General features: G+C 40.5%; 1 protein-coding gene across 1 annotated transcript in view; it reads left to right on the forward strand.

Annotated features, from left to right (window-relative positions):
- grin2ab (glutamate receptor, ionotropic, N-methyl D-aspartate 2A, b) overlaps positions 1-15,626 on the forward strand; it is a 114,836-nt gene that overhangs the window by 76,839 nt on the left and 22,371 nt on the right. Inside the window, exons 5-10 of the mRNA XM_044027448.1 lie at positions 3,802-3,968; positions 4,096-4,230; positions 4,338-4,437; positions 7,978-8,183; positions 14,087-14,201; positions 14,306-14,508. Of these exons, the coding sequence (XP_043883383.1) occupies positions 3,802-3,968; positions 4,096-4,230; positions 4,338-4,437; positions 7,978-8,183; positions 14,087-14,201; positions 14,306-14,508 (926 nt within the window). The remainder of the gene's footprint in view (positions 1-3,801; positions 3,969-4,095; positions 4,231-4,337; positions 4,438-7,977; positions 8,184-14,086; positions 14,202-14,305; positions 14,509-15,626) is intronic.

A 15,626-nucleotide genomic window follows, 5' to 3' on the forward strand; every position in this document is an offset into this window, starting at 1 on the left:
CTAGGTATGTGGGTTATAATGTGAAGTTTGACGTGTGTGTGTGTGCGCACATGTTCCATTTGTGCATTATTCATACGTGAGTTTCTTGGTGGACTTGTGTGATTTGATGAAAAGATGCAGGTCTGTGTCAGTGTTCCTCTTTTTCTCTTTTATATTTCATCTGCCCCCCACTCTTGACCTCGTTCATTCTAAATTCTCAACCTGCCCTCCATCTTCTCCTCTCCTCTTTGACCGCAATGAGAGCTGTAAATATTAAACACATTAAAAGCATGTTATGAACGTTTTTGGCACGTAGAACCATCTCCACAGTGTCTTCATGGTGTCAACACTTTTGGGCCCCTGTGATTGAGTGTGAATGTGTTGATGAGCTTCACGTTTGCTTCTTATGAACACTGAATAGTGGCATGTGTGTAGCATGATGGCTACTTATTATTTATTTTGTAATAAAATATTTAAGGACATATCGTAAAGTGCTGAAAGGGACATTTTCAAATACCATCTCCAAACTATCCAAGATGATAAATAAAACAAGTCTGTAGTTGCAAATGTTTGGCATTTTTGTCTGGTAACATTTCTGTCTTTTTATATTGTAATAGCATAATTATGCTGTTTTTTTCTTGTTTGGGATCTATATATCCGTCTGATCGCGCACAGAATCAAATCATGTGTGTGTTCCTCTCTGATTTCCCATGTCCTGACAGTTACTGGTGTGATTAATGCTGAATATTATCATCATAAGTAGGAACACTGGCAAACATGTGACCCAAACTGTAATAAACCAGAATTATCCTCAGATCAGTTAACAACTGCGTCATTGTCTAGTAGACAATGACATTAATAGACATTGTATTTGCACAGTTTTGTGTGTACGTACAGTTGTATATTGGTATGTGTTGATGTTGTGCCGGTTGCCACACACACACACAGAGGGAAACAGTGAGAGAGATCTTTTTGAAGTACAATTTCCTCCTCACTCCTCCTCCCGATGTTTGTGGTGGTGGAGTAAGGGAAGTCAAATCTCAGAGGGACGACAACTGACAGATTTTTGTTTCCCTCAAGGTCAAGTGTAAAGGCGCAGTATAAGCTTCACATTAAAGCGCGCACACACACACACATGCCTCTTTTATGAAAAATGTGTTAATTTAAAACTGCATACATGTTTCCTGTATTGCAATAAAGTGATTGAGAAATAATTACCTAGGACTTTTGTGCAGTACTCTCCACACACACACACATATACTGTATATACATGGTGCTTGACAAATCTGTTAGACCACCAGTCATAACAAAAAGAGACCAGAAATATTTTTGAAAACTTGTAAAAAAAAAAAAGAAAGTAAAATGGTATTATTTATCTTCTCAAAAGGACGAGATAAAATTTGTACTCACGACACACAGATTTGAACCCTAAGATTCTTAATGCCTAACCCTTAACCTTAAACCCAGTTTTAACTGTCTTAACCCTCAAAAAGCCTTTAACAGTGAGGACATTTTGACCTTGTGAGGATACTTTGGCTGGTCTTTACAAGGTCATAATGTCCTCACAAAGATAGGATTGAGTCAGGATTTGTCCCTTCAGCCTACTACACACACACATGCACGCACGCGCACACACACACACACACATGCACGTGAAGCTCTGGTTTTGGCAGCAGAGACAGGAGCTGACAGCTGATTCTCCATGTGTGTTTATCAGGGCTTTGATGTTTAATGTGTCTCCTTCTTTGATGCCCTATGCGGAAGTTAGAGCATGTATGTGTGCATGTGCTCTCTCTCGCTCTCTCTCGTTCTCTCTCACTGTATGTGTGTGTGTGTGTGTAGAAGAGAAAGACGGGGACTTTGTGAAGAGATCTGATGTTTGCGGCTCTTTCAGTTCCTCTCCCAAGACTCTCACCTCTATGCTGCTGCAGGTGTCTCGATCTCACCCACAAGACTAAAGCCCATTCTCTCATTCAGCCTTTCTTTCTTTTTCTGCCTTTCTTTCTTTTTCTGCCTGTCTCCTCCTCCTCCTCCCTCTCTCTTGTCCTCTCTCTGGTGGATGGGCTGTGTTGCTGTCTGTTTGTTGTGTCCCAAGGGGACAGCCAAGTTTATGCTTCATCCAAACATACATTCTGCAGTCATTAGCAACTTGTTTTACTCTCTCTCTCTGATGTATTTCATTCGTTTAAAAACTACTTTCATGTTGTGGTAATGCTCTCTGCTGCCTCTTCAGGCTCATTTTACATATGAAAAACGATGTGGTTGAAAGAATACTGAAATATTCTACTCAAGTAAAAGTACCGGTATTTTCATAAAGTTTGACTGAAGTAGTAAAAGTAGTTTAAGTACTAGACTAAAAATGTACTCAAGTTAAAAAAGCTTGTTTAAAATTTACTCAGATTAAAAGTTACTTAGTTACTCTTACAAGGTTGGGGTTCTTTCTTGTGTCGGCCTACGTTTCCGGTACATAATTTTTATTTATATATATATATATATATAATTATTATTATTATTACTCATTTTAAAAATGACTTTCAAAAGTACAAGTACACCTACTCTGAGATGGTAGCTGGTGGTAGGTTATGGGTTTGATTCCTGGCACAATGTGTCTGTAGTGGCCGTTGGTCAACAATAAAAAAAGATACATGTTCAAAATTAATCTAAAACTTAACTAAATTAAACCCTGGACAAGAAGTGTACCCCGGCAAAAGAAAATTGAATGTCCATGCTGGGTTATTAAAGTTTTGGTGGTGTATTTAGTTCAGTTAGGCAAAAGAACAAATCTTTGTCTCTTCTTCTCTGGTAAAAAAAACAAAACATATGCCCCCCATCGAGGTGCACACCAGTCTATCAGCGTGTGAGTGTGTATTAAAGATGAGTGATGGAAAAAGGCTCTGCACATAGATGCCATGAGTGAATGGCTGAATGACAAAGCTTTGAGTGGTCATCAAGAAAAGTGCGACCATTTCCTGCCCACATACCTTCATGTGTCCTTGCATACGTTGGCATGGCTGATAAGTTCTTTGATTATGGTAACAATGGAGCCGGATGGGATAATTGACCTCAGAAGAGTTTCTTACCAACACGTCAAGTCCCCACCTCCTGTTGTCTTCGTATAATTTGGCTTTGTATAATTTCCAGTGGTACTGTTCCGCTTTGTCTGGTCCCCAGTTCCTCTGCAATGCTGAATTATTTAACTTAATATGGCATATATTGTTTTATAGTTCTGTAAAAGTTACATCCACAGCTATGAAACGACAACATATCGTTCCGCAACCATAGTGCACTTTTAAAAAAGTACTTTTAATGTTGAAGGCATTTTTCTTTCTCACATCACACTTATAGCATTGCACCAGCTCAGTCAACAAGCACATTAAAATGCAGATAGACTAAATTAGCTTTCAAGACAATGCATGGTTGTGTCACTTTCTGAGGATAGGAGTGAATCCAATCTGTGAGTTATGAGGTAGTTATCTTCGACCATTAGCCCCCCTGTTGTCAGCAGTCACTCCACTGCAGTGTAGTCTCACTTGTTGACTTTTCTCAGTATCTCTTCCTCTTTTGGTCGTTTTCCCTCTCTCCCCGACGTTTCTCCAGCACTTACACTCTCTCTTATCTCCCTCCTGCTCCCACTCTAACTCACTGATTGCAAAATTGAAAATGGTTCTTCTAATTCCATCGGGTTTTTTTAGTCTGGCTTGCTCTCATTCACTACTGTCCTTGTTTTTTTTTTTTCCCTTTCTTATGTCTTGCTGGCAATTAATTCCGTTCCCCAGACAAATCTGCTGACTGTCTCTGCTGCTGGCTTGTGTATCATTGCAGGATGAGAAGTCCACATTCTTCCAGTTCGGTGCAGCTCTGCAGCAGGAGGCCCTGCTCATGCTTGCCATCATGGAGGAGTACGATTGGCATGTTTTTTCTATTGTCACCTCAAAATTCCCTGGATACCAGGACTTCATCAGCACCCTGAGGGTAACTGTGGATCACAGGTAATGAATACACATCCCCACACGTGCACACACACACACAGACACACTCTGTTTTCCACCTTAACCTTTACTTACAGCAGTTGACAAGATTAAGTGTCTGGGATTATTTAATGTTGTGTTGTTACAGCTTTGTCCGCTGGGACCTACAGAGTGTTGTGACTCTAGATGCTGTAGATGGCGACCCAAACTCTAAATCACACATTGCCCTCAAGAGGATTCAGAGTCCTGTTATACTGCTGTATTGCTCCAAGGATGAGGCTCTGTAAGTGTTTGTTCATTTCATTTCCTGCCGACGTCTCCGGCGTTCTGTTGTACAGCGACAAATTTCAACCGTGGATCTTTATTATCTCTCTGTCTCCTCCGTGGCAGGTATATACTGGATGAAGCTCGGTCCTTGGGCCTGATAGGAGCTGGTTACATCTGGATTGTGTCCAGTCTCACCACTGGCAACCCAGACTTTACCCCTGAGGTACTGAGGCCCCATATGTAGTAACAGGTGGCCGCTTGTGAGTGATTTGACAAGACAAGCAGTGTTACTGATTCCAGGCTGTTGCAGGTCATCTGTCACTTCTCTCGTTTTTTCCTCCTCTCCTTTTATTGTGTGCTGCTATTGAAAAACACAGCAATGAAGCAATAGTTCTTCATTTCAGGAAATCACACTCTCACTGAGCACTTTATTCGAAGCACAATACTAACACTGAGTACATCCTTTTGCTTTCATAACTGATTAATTTCCTTGTTGCAGAGGATGTTGCAAACTTTCCTTTGAGATTAATCTCCATGGTGACGTAACGGCATATCATTCCTGCTGATTTGTCAGATGCACGTTCATAAATTCACCCATCTCTAGTTGTTATATAATTGGAGAGTCAGATGTAGAGTCAGGGGAGGCCACTGAAGGTCACTCAAACCTGAACCAGTTTGAGGCGACCAGTATCATAGTGGATGAGGCTAGATTAGAAAAGGACAATCATGGCTATTCACAATAGTTAATATTAACGCCCCCAGTCAAACATATCATATCATTACAGTGTAGAATGTTGACATAAAGAAAATTTAGTCCATGGAACAGTTGAACATTGTGTTTCCACAAATGTCCAGTTCAGTTTTTCTGGCCTGTGCCCACTGCAGCCTCAGATTTCTGTTCTTGGCTGACAGTAGTGGAACCCTACATGGTCTTCTGCTGTTGTAGCCCATCTGCCTCAAGGTTTGATGTGGTGTGTTACTCGAGATGCTTTTCTGTTCACCACATTTGTAAAGAGATCTGAATAACTGTCACCTTTCCTGTCAGCTTAAATCAGATTTCCTCTGATCGGACCATCACAAAACTGGTCATTTATTAATGCCAATCAATGACAGGCCAAATGTTTCTAGTCTTTTGTAACCAATTTTTTCAAGATGCATGGCCACATACATAGTGTTTAAATGTGCAATTTCAGAATGGCAATTCCAGCGATTTGGGATCTCATAGAAAGTCATGCAATCAATCTTCATCAAATGAAAATAAACATGGATGTGGATGGTTGGCATCGTCAGCCATAGTACCTCTTTTGTATTGTATGATTTGCATGGGAAAACCCCCCAAACATAGCTGCGAAAAGTGAGTCAACACAGCCTATGTTTGCTGCTGCGTCAGGTCATGGTGTTGAGTATAAATAAAGGTTTATTTTCAGTCTTAAACAGTGTTACATCTAGTTGGTGAAGCTTCCTGGTCAGCTTGCTCCTCTTGTTTTGTTTTTTTGCAAGTCTCTGCTCCTGTGCCAAATTGCTGTTTCCGCAAAATTCAAATTGTAAATTTCAAAGATGACATCTGTAAATCCTCACATAATGGTATAAATTGGCCAGATAATCTGTTCAGAGTAGCCTCAAATTTGTGCATGCGATTGTTGGGAAAGGCAGATTGAGCCTGAGCCAATTATCCTCTAGTGTGGGGCTGGCATAAAACAGTGAAGAGCTGAATCTCAGCGACTGGGGAACTGTAATTCACATTGTAGCATCTTTTTAGTCTGGTTAATTCTGCAACAAGCACTGATCATACAGCTTTGTTTACACTCACTGCGCCAAACAACAATTGTTCTGCCCCAGAATATGATGTTTTACATAAACATCCATACATTTTCCAAATGGACGGTACTCAGGGCACCGCTAGCTTTGTTGTTTCTATGTCTGTCATATTCTGTGATCATTAGCATTTGAATTGAAATGACTTGACTGACAGGTGGTCAGTGAGTTTAACTCATACAACATTTGTATGTAAAGCTCAAGCATGTCTAATTAAGGTTCCCCTTCAGTTTTAAGAGAGTCAGTGCTGTGCTATTGTTCAATAAGGGCTTGTCTATACTCCACACTTTAACCTGTGGCAGTTTATTTTTTCCTGAAAAGTATTGTTATTTAAAAAGCTATACATGCTTACAATCTTTTGGACGTGTTCCAAAAAAGTGAAATTATTTTACTGTATGTATATACAGTGCATTTACAGTAGGTCAGTGAAATGCTGTCAAATATGTACTGTGTTGTATCAACATGTCAAGACTGAACTTGGGCTAGAACACAATTAGAACGTGTCACTAGTTTGTTCAGGATCAGCTGTTTATAACGTGATTTCCGTATTCCTGTAGCAGCTCAGCTTCAACTCTTCTCTATGGGAGTGTTTCTCAGTCCTGGCTGTCGGGACCCACACTGCCCTGCATGTTTTAGACGTTTCCCTGCTCCAACACACCTGATTCAAATAAATTGCTCGTCATCAGGCTTCTGCAGTGCTTGTTGATGAATTGATTTGAATCAGGTGTGTTGGAGCAGGGAAACGTCTAAAACATGCAGGGCACTGAGCTCAACGGTGATTGGACAAATGCAGCAAAAACGTCACTTCCATGGAAGCTCAGCTTCTCTGGGAGTCAATGGAGCAGTGGGCGGTCATGAGCGCTGGACTTCTGAATGATTATTGGAGGTGGATTTTGCGAGAGAAGTCTGTCGACAAATAGCTGGTCACTATGTGTTATTTGCGTGGCGATATAGACGTTTTTACAGATACACTGTAAATAAAAACACTATTACAGCATTTCAGTTTTATATAATTATCGCGTATACCCATGTTCTAGTTTGCAGAATTGATTTAAGAATTTTTGTATAAATAACTGGAGTCGGTAGCTCTTATTATTATAGATTATACATATTTGTATAAAATATTCTTTTAATCGTTTAATCACCTCAGTTTGTGTGTTCCCCTTAGACTAAAAATGACAATGTCGCCCTACAGCAAAGAGACTGGGGTTTGTAACTATGTCTGAATGAAGGCATTTCTGTACAGACTTTCCATGTTCTGTGCGTGCATTTTCTGGGTTCTCCGGATTCCTCCCACAGTCCAAAAACATGCACAGATTAATTGGACACTCTAAAAGTGAGAGTAAATGGTTTTTTGTCTCTGTATGTTGGTCCTGTGATGGACTGATGACCTGTCTAGGCTGTACCCCTCCTTTCGATTTATGTCAGCTGCTGACATTAGCACCAGCAACCCATGATCCTCATGTGTAGGATAAAGCAGCAGGCAATTAATGAATGAAACAATTAATGTCAAATCTTTTCAGAAGCTTCTTAAATATTTGTTCTCTTCCTCCCATTGTCTTTGGCACAGCGTTCCTGTTTATGCTTGGATTTTATTTTATTTTCATTTTTCATTCATACACTAAGATCTGACACAGTAGCTACCAAATTATAAGCAAAAACATTTTCTGGGGTAGCCTGAAATATTGAAATATATGAAGTGCCTGCATTTTTTTGTTTGCTCAGCCTACTTCAAAAAGAGAGACCTAATGAGCCTTTAGCTTTTATAGTTTTTTTTTTTTTTTTTCCATAGCCAGCTATGAATTCTCCAGAAAGGCACATCCAGCAAATGAACCGCGTTTGAGAAATACTGTACAGATAGATGATTCAATTTGGGATAGAGAAACGTTAATTAGAATTTTACTCACCATATGTGCCACGTCTCAGATATCTCCTTCTCTCCTCTCAGATTTTTCCCCTGGGTATGATTTCTGTGTCCTATGATGACTGGGAGTACCCGCTGGAGACAAGAGTGCGGGATGGAGTGAGCATTGTTTCCTCTGCGGCCACCGCCATGCTGCGAGAGAAGGGGGAGCTGCCCGAGGCCCAGAGCAGCTGCTACAGTACAGCATCAGACAGGAGTCCAGGGAAGCTCCCACCTAGTGCCCTGCGCAGGTGTGTGTGTGTGTGTGTGTGTGCAGAGATCAAGGTCTTGGAGCTTGCATAACTGTTTGTCTATGTAGCCAAGTGTTGAGCTGTCTTACATAAGTCTTTTCAATGTATTAATGAGAGGGGTAGAAGGCAGAAGGGAAGCAGAGATGACAGCGGTGTTAAACACTGTGATGTCTAATGACATTTAACACTGTTCATTGTGTAAATGGCTGCGTCGCGTATGAGCTCATTATTTTGCTTTAGTTGAGAGACAAAGAAACTGAACTTCAGCAGACCTCCCCGTTGTGACTACCCTGTGTTATCTAGAAACTCATATGTATATGTGTGTGTATTGTAGTATATTGTCTATGCACCATGACTATATAACTACAGTCGCTGTCTTCAAGTCAGAATTCAAGCTTTGTTCTTTTAAGCTGGGCTTTGTTGTCTCCGTCTTTTCTCATGTTTCACTGTAGGTGGCACATACAGTTGTTATTCAGTGTGTGTGTGTGTGCGCGCGCTGGGATGTTGAATGCTTTAAACAGAAGGCGAGGACATAGACAATAGAGAGTCAACGCTCATCTACATTTATATTCACCCTGAACAAGAACACACATTACATCAGGAAATGATAGCTTTTGTCATTATAATAATGTTATAACTGATTACACAGTAATGAACGCAGAAAAACCTTTTATCTTGTCTTGCTTACACTGTGTTATTGTTTTGGCCACATGTATGTGGTTTTCATTCAAAACCCAAACTAAAGCAGTTGTTCAGTTTTGTCTATATTATCGTGTTTGATGGAGTCACTGTACCCCCTTTTGTTTAACTGTTTGTTCAAATTGTGATTTGAGACTGTAGCCTGGCTGCTGGCTTTTCCTCCCACTGCTGTATTCTAAAAATAGATTTTTGTAGCAGGAGTACATATTATCGCACAACATTGGCTCTGAGTGAAAGTATCTACAGTACATCCTTACTGGCGTCTCGCTACTGCTGACCTTTTCGACAGTGACCGAGCAAAAATGCCAACTGGAACGACCAGGGACATAAAATTGCCTGTTGCCTGAATAAAGCTGTAATAGACGGCTTTTTGGTTGAAACTTGTCAACTTGTTGCTTGGTGTTTTAGAGCTGTTGGCATCCTTAAGGTTACATCACTGCCTCCTTTAACCTTTACCTTCCCTTTGCCTTCACCCTGCACATTACGCTACCTAATAGTGGGGAGTTCCCTTCCACGTTCACTTTCATTCTATTTTCATCTCTTCCACAGGGATGGGAATTTCAGACAAACAATGCCGATTGTTTTGTGACACAAATAAACGGTGTTATTTAAGCCGAGAACAAGGCAGAGAACTTTATTTTAACTTAATTTTCGTTCATTCAGACAGAAAAACAAGGTTTTTTGATTACCATGACATGTTTCAAACACTTCCTGTGGTCTTCTTCAGAAGGGTCACGTGATGTTACGTGTCTTGCATCCTGTTATACGTATATACATAGTTATACTCTAACTGTGGCAAGATTGAATCTCGAATAATGCATGCAGATTTCTGACTACAGTCATCCTATCACACACCTGGGATGTTGTCCTCCACAGGACATCAGACAGCAGGGGGCGTGGTTAGAATCCCAGGTGTGTTAGGATTAAGATCCCTCATCCCAGTTGATGGTTCTCGGAGGTGGTTTCCTGATCTCGATGGCCTCTCTGATCTAGCGGTGGTGTTTGTTACCGTCAGAGCAGATGACTTTGGTCTTTTCCCAGTCCCTGATGTGATGTCCCCTTTTGCAGTGGTAAGATTTGGCTGATTTCAAGTTTTTTTGCTCTACTTTTACCTTCGTTGAAAGTTACTTCTGTCTTCCTCTTGCTTCTTTTTCACATTCCTTCCTGTGTTCACTTTTACGTGTAGCAATTGTTCTTCCTGTTTCTCCAAAGTATGTTTAATGCACGATAGGTAGGTTATTTCGTAGATGATGCTATTTTGTCTTTTGGATGGACCGGTAGCTGCCTCAGTTCTCAGCCTGGCTTTTCCTGTGATGTTGTGACTATATCTTGAATATGAGGCATATACACTGGCTAAAATGTGATTATTAATTCAGCCGACCATATAAAAATGAATTAAAACATAACGTTGCAGGCTCTGTTCATCTGTGACTTATAGCGTGCCTCATTAGAATGGGAGCCACAGTATGATTTCCACCATAATGTCTTTATTATCCCATTTTCACTCTTATTAACCCATCAGAAATATATATCAATGCCCATACAATGCCGCAGTTGCTGACAGGTTGATCTAATATAACTTAGACCTCAATAGCAGCTCAAACCTTTTCCAGAACAGTCTCTTTTCCTTCTGTCAGTGGCACCTCATTTGTCTCACCAACTTATTGGATAGAATTTGCATATTTGTCAAAACAAGTTCAGCCAATTTTTGTGTTAATAAACTGACAGGTTGGATTTCCCTCCACCCTGACTGTGAAGTAGTGAGGCTGTGATCAGAATTCTGCATGTATGTCGTGATACAATCTTGCTGCAGTGTGCGTATAAACAAGAGAGGAATAAGACAACATAATCTGGCTCTTAAAAGACACTATCAACACTGTTGGATTCCCTGTCAATCCCTGCTTGATAGAAATTAATGACTCAGACTCTGGCTCAGTGTATTTGGACTTCACAACAACACAGGTTCTTTTTTAACTGAGATTTGTCGTTGTAGTAAAATTTAAAAAAGGTTCTTTTCTTTGATGGAGTCACTGTACCAAGCAAACCCCCAAGCTGTTCTTTTTTCTGAAAAGATGCTCCCTGCTACCATAATGCAGATTTTGAGAGGAGCCTGCCTTCATTCTGTATTCATACTTTTAGAATAGTGCTCACACAATGGCTGCCCAAGTACCCCGGTAAGAGAAAAATGCTCCACACACAGGACCTACATTTTAAAGATGGCATTTACAATGGGGCATATTGTCCTCTGATGCCGCTGATGCTGCGACTAAAAACCCTTCATTGAATTTCCAATGCCAAAGGTTTTGCATAAATCATTGAGATTTACGTTTTATTTTAAACGCTCTGTGTAGCTCGACTATACATATTCATAGAAATATCAAATTGTAAATACTTATTTTACATTCCTCCAAAACACACCAGGCCTATCTGTGTGAATGAAAAGACTTTCGCTCCAGAAATGGTAACAAACCTGAAACAGGAGACAGCAGCTTCCCAGAATAGATTGCCTCAGTGTTTCTGCTATCTTGTATTCAGCTGTGGCAATTCACTGTGACAGGGGCAATACCTGCTGCACCATGAAGGTTTTCCAAACAAGAAGAAAAAACATATAGATGTCTTGACACATCACTAATACTCAGAATGAGTTGATAGTAAAATGGCTGGTTCCGTTACAAAGCTCAGAGGTGCTTCTTATATTTAACTTTGTAGTTTCGTATTTAATTATTTGTGTTTGCTGAGGGAGCGAGGGTATTCCCACCGCAGAGCTGTTTGGTATTTTTGCAGTGCCGGCATGTGAGGGAGACCGGGACCTTTTATTTGCTTTTTACTCTGTGTGAATGCAGTGCGCTTTAAAACAGCACAGCCTTATATCCAAGTCTTTCTAAAAGCTGGTGCTTAATGTACCCTTCTCTAATCCACTGTCCAATAACAATATTTATCAAATAGTGTCAACTCTGATACATCTCCTGCAGATGAGACATAAAATCCCACTCATTTGAGCTGGAGTGTAATTATCGTTGCTTTTTCGTCCATGGGGTGCATGCAAAACAGCACTCAGACAATTCTCCTTATTCATCTTGACTTCCTGCCGAAATATTTGATTTTATGCATGAATCCACTGCAACCCTGCGTCCCCTCTGACCCAAAAAAAACCCCCAGAGCTATGTTTTAGTTTAGAGAATTTATACAGCATAAGAGCAGTGCGTCCATTTAAAGGTCCAGTATGTCAGAACTAGTGATATGTAATGGTTAGAATGCAGACAGTGTACAAACAGAGAACTCCTTTCACTACACCCTTTCTTTACTCATGGTGCTTTCCACTATATAGTTCTAGCATGACTCGGCAGGGCACTTTTTTTTGCTTTTCCATTAGTGATAGTACCTGCTACCTGCGCTGCCAAAGCTCCAAGCGATACTAAATTGTGACGTCGACAGATTGCCGGCTTCTGATTGGTCAGATTGTCGTCACTGGAGGAGTCATGAGCGCGACGTCTGACACAAGAAACAAACTGTGTCAAACAATGTCGAACTGTGGATCAGTTAAATAACTGAAAACTTGCATTAGTCTCCAACGTTGGTGTATTTAGCGACAGCACTGCTGAAAGCAAATCACAACCCGTTCAGCTGTCTTTAGTCCAGTGTCTGTCAGACGGAGTCTGCGCTCCGGTCATGCAGGAAGTACTGAACTCTTTTTAATGAACTGATTCTAATGATTTGGTTACACCGAAAACAACTACTTTGCTCATCACTAGTTTGTGTCTTGTGTCACGGCAGTTTCATGCAGCAGTGGTATGTCAACCCCGCCCACATTGAGGGGGTACTAAAGTAATGAGCCGTTATTAGTGAGTCTGGGATGTTGATCTCCCTTTGCGTTGTAATCACTGCGCATACACTGGCTTGTTTGTCCAAGAAACAATATTCAATTTTAACATTTTATTATACATTTGTATGAATGGTAGTACATTCAATAAGCCCACATGTGTGTTGTAGCCTATACTGTTGGCATCAAAACTCAAAGATGTGTAGTTTGTCTACTGTAAAAACATGGTAGTCTCTGTAGAGATGACCCAGCTCCTTATATAGAGATAAAACACTCATTCTCAGGGAATGAAACACAACAACTCATACACTCGGGTGATTGTGCGTCTATAAAAAAATAAGTATAATTATGCCTACATTAAGAACATTAGAGTGTGTAATTTACTACCATGGTTGCCACAGTAACCTGCATACAGATCAAAGGAAAATGAAGGCACCATCTGCCTCCATTCATTTCTCCATGTCACATTTCTACCGATACCTCTTGCCTTTCTGGTCCAAACAAAGTCAGCACTGCAAACACTGACACCGACACCATTAGTCACTCACCATGTTTATTTTGGCGGTAGGACAGATATTTTCATTGTATTTAACCACATTTTTTACAGACTGGACCTTGAATGTATGTCTAGACAAATCCTTCAAAGAATCCGTCATATAGCATTGTCATGCATCCAACCAACCATGTTTGGACACAGTGTCAGAATGAGTCGAACAATTTCTAATAAAACACAACATAAGACCTCAAGGATACAAAGTGTTTTCTGTTTTTGGGACGCCACTGTCCCTCTAGTGATTTGGTCTTTTCTGTAAACATCCTTTGACAACCCACCTTTTCCCCCCACCGGGTCTGAGTTCACCTCTCAGAGCATCCTCACTTTCTGAATATCGTGTTACCGGCATGAGCATATTCCTAATCCCAAATCACTTTGTGCAATACTGATTCATTTACTCCGCTCCACTGCTTCACTTTAGCGAGTGTGTAAATATTTCACCAAAGCATCTGTTTGTGGATGCAGGGCAACGCTAGTGAGTAAGAGAGTGAGGGCATCCGTGTTGCACCGGTGGCTTGTCTTTCAGGCGGTTATCTGTGGAGAAATCAATGCCGAATGTTGATGGGTGAGATATGTGGCCTCTGACTCTTCCTCCCTCCTACACACAAATAGATGTGTGCGCACACATACGTACTCAGGCATGCATGCACACACAGTGGGTGAAGACAGCATTGATTTCAAGAGTACTCATGCAGTGATTACAGAGTGCTTAACTTGTTATTTCAAATGTATCAGCTCTTGTTGTGCTCAACACTAACAGATGCAAAACAAAAGCAAATAACAGCTTCCTACTCCTTTTGTTTTTGTTTTTTTTAATCCCTTGTGTTTCAGACACATGATGCATGTGTGGAGTGAAGGGCGAGACTTATCCTTCACTCCAGATGGTTACCAGGCCAACCCCAAATTGGTTGTCATCGTCCTGAATAGTGAAAGGAAGTGGGAGAAGGTAACAAATTGATACAATCTATTTGCAGAGAAGCAAGGAAATTAAAAAGTCAGAACACTTTAATTATGGTGGCTGCGTGTGTGTGTGTGTGTTTGCCCACACAGATGGGTCGCTGGGAAAACGGGACGTTGTCATTGATGTTCCCCGTGTGGCCGAGGTATAACTCCCATGGGGATGAGGATGCGGATGAGAACCACCTCTCCATCGTCACCCTGGAGGAGAAACCTTTTGTCATTGTCGACAACGTGGACATCCTCACCGGCACCTGCATGAGAAACTCGGTGCCCTGCCGCAAACACGTCAAAGAGTAAGTACCCACACACTTGATGTGGTGGTGAACAAATAACACCCACTACCTGCCCACTACTCGCATGAAATCAAGAGCCATTTGAAAACCGCACTTGTTTAAAGGTACAATGGAGAGGCTGGAGGTTTCACAGGATGTGAAACAGGCACTCATTTGTTCAAATTAAATCGTGTTGTCTTTGTTTTGTCTTTTGATCTGTAATCTACCAACTTTTACTGTCCTTTATAATCTATAATATAAATCTTAGTCTGTCTGAGAACACACTGGCCAATCGGCTGCCCTTTGCTTGTCCACTTTTATTCTACAAAGATTTATGCTGGGCCCACTCATTTTTACTTTATATAATAATGAGTCATCTGTCCGTTTGTCCTTGAGACTGAAATTCAAATGTGTGCGCACACAAAACTCCACAGTCGACGATGTCGTCTGTCAATAACATTATTTCTACTGTGTACATTGATTTATTTGCCTCACGAAAGATATTTGTGAGGCGCACAGTGTCTCATGTATTCAAATCTCAACTCAAAACTCACTCACTCACTCAGACTAGCTTACTTCACGTGACCTGAGTCTTTGTCACCACAGTTTTACTGAATCCAAACTTCTTCTGAGAGAGTTTTAACACATTCTGGCAAAGTATTTCTGTCAGTGTTAATAATTTATTGTTTTTTTTTTGTTGGTGCTAACTCGCTAATGCCAATCTGTCTCTGCACTTGCTTTTTTTTTGTCTGCTCTGTAATTGCATGTGTCACACACACTTCCTTATACATTGTGCTGTGAAATGTGTTACTTATTTAAACTTTTCTCTTTGCTATTTAATAATTCTGCTTATACTTTTCTACCTGATGTTCATAAACAGTATGATTCATGCATTATTCATGGTTCATTGTATATCATTATTTTAATGCAAAAGAGAACCTACATTTTTAAAAGGTTTGATATGGAGGCAGAATAAAGTCCACAGGGATTTGAGTCTTTTAAGAAACTTAAGTGATGTAAAATTGAACCTCTGAATACTAAATGTTGAACTTTAAATATCACTGAACGTGAAGAATTGAAATAATTAAGTCGGAAAGACATTTCTAGAATGTAATATGCAGACCTTCTTTTCAGATTTC

Source organism: Solea senegalensis, linkage group LG6 (genome assembly GCF_019176455.1).
Source record: "Solea senegalensis isolate Sse05_10M linkage group LG6, IFAPA_SoseM_1, whole genome shotgun sequence".
NCBI lineage: Eukaryota > Metazoa > Chordata > Actinopteri > Pleuronectiformes > Soleidae > Solea > Solea senegalensis.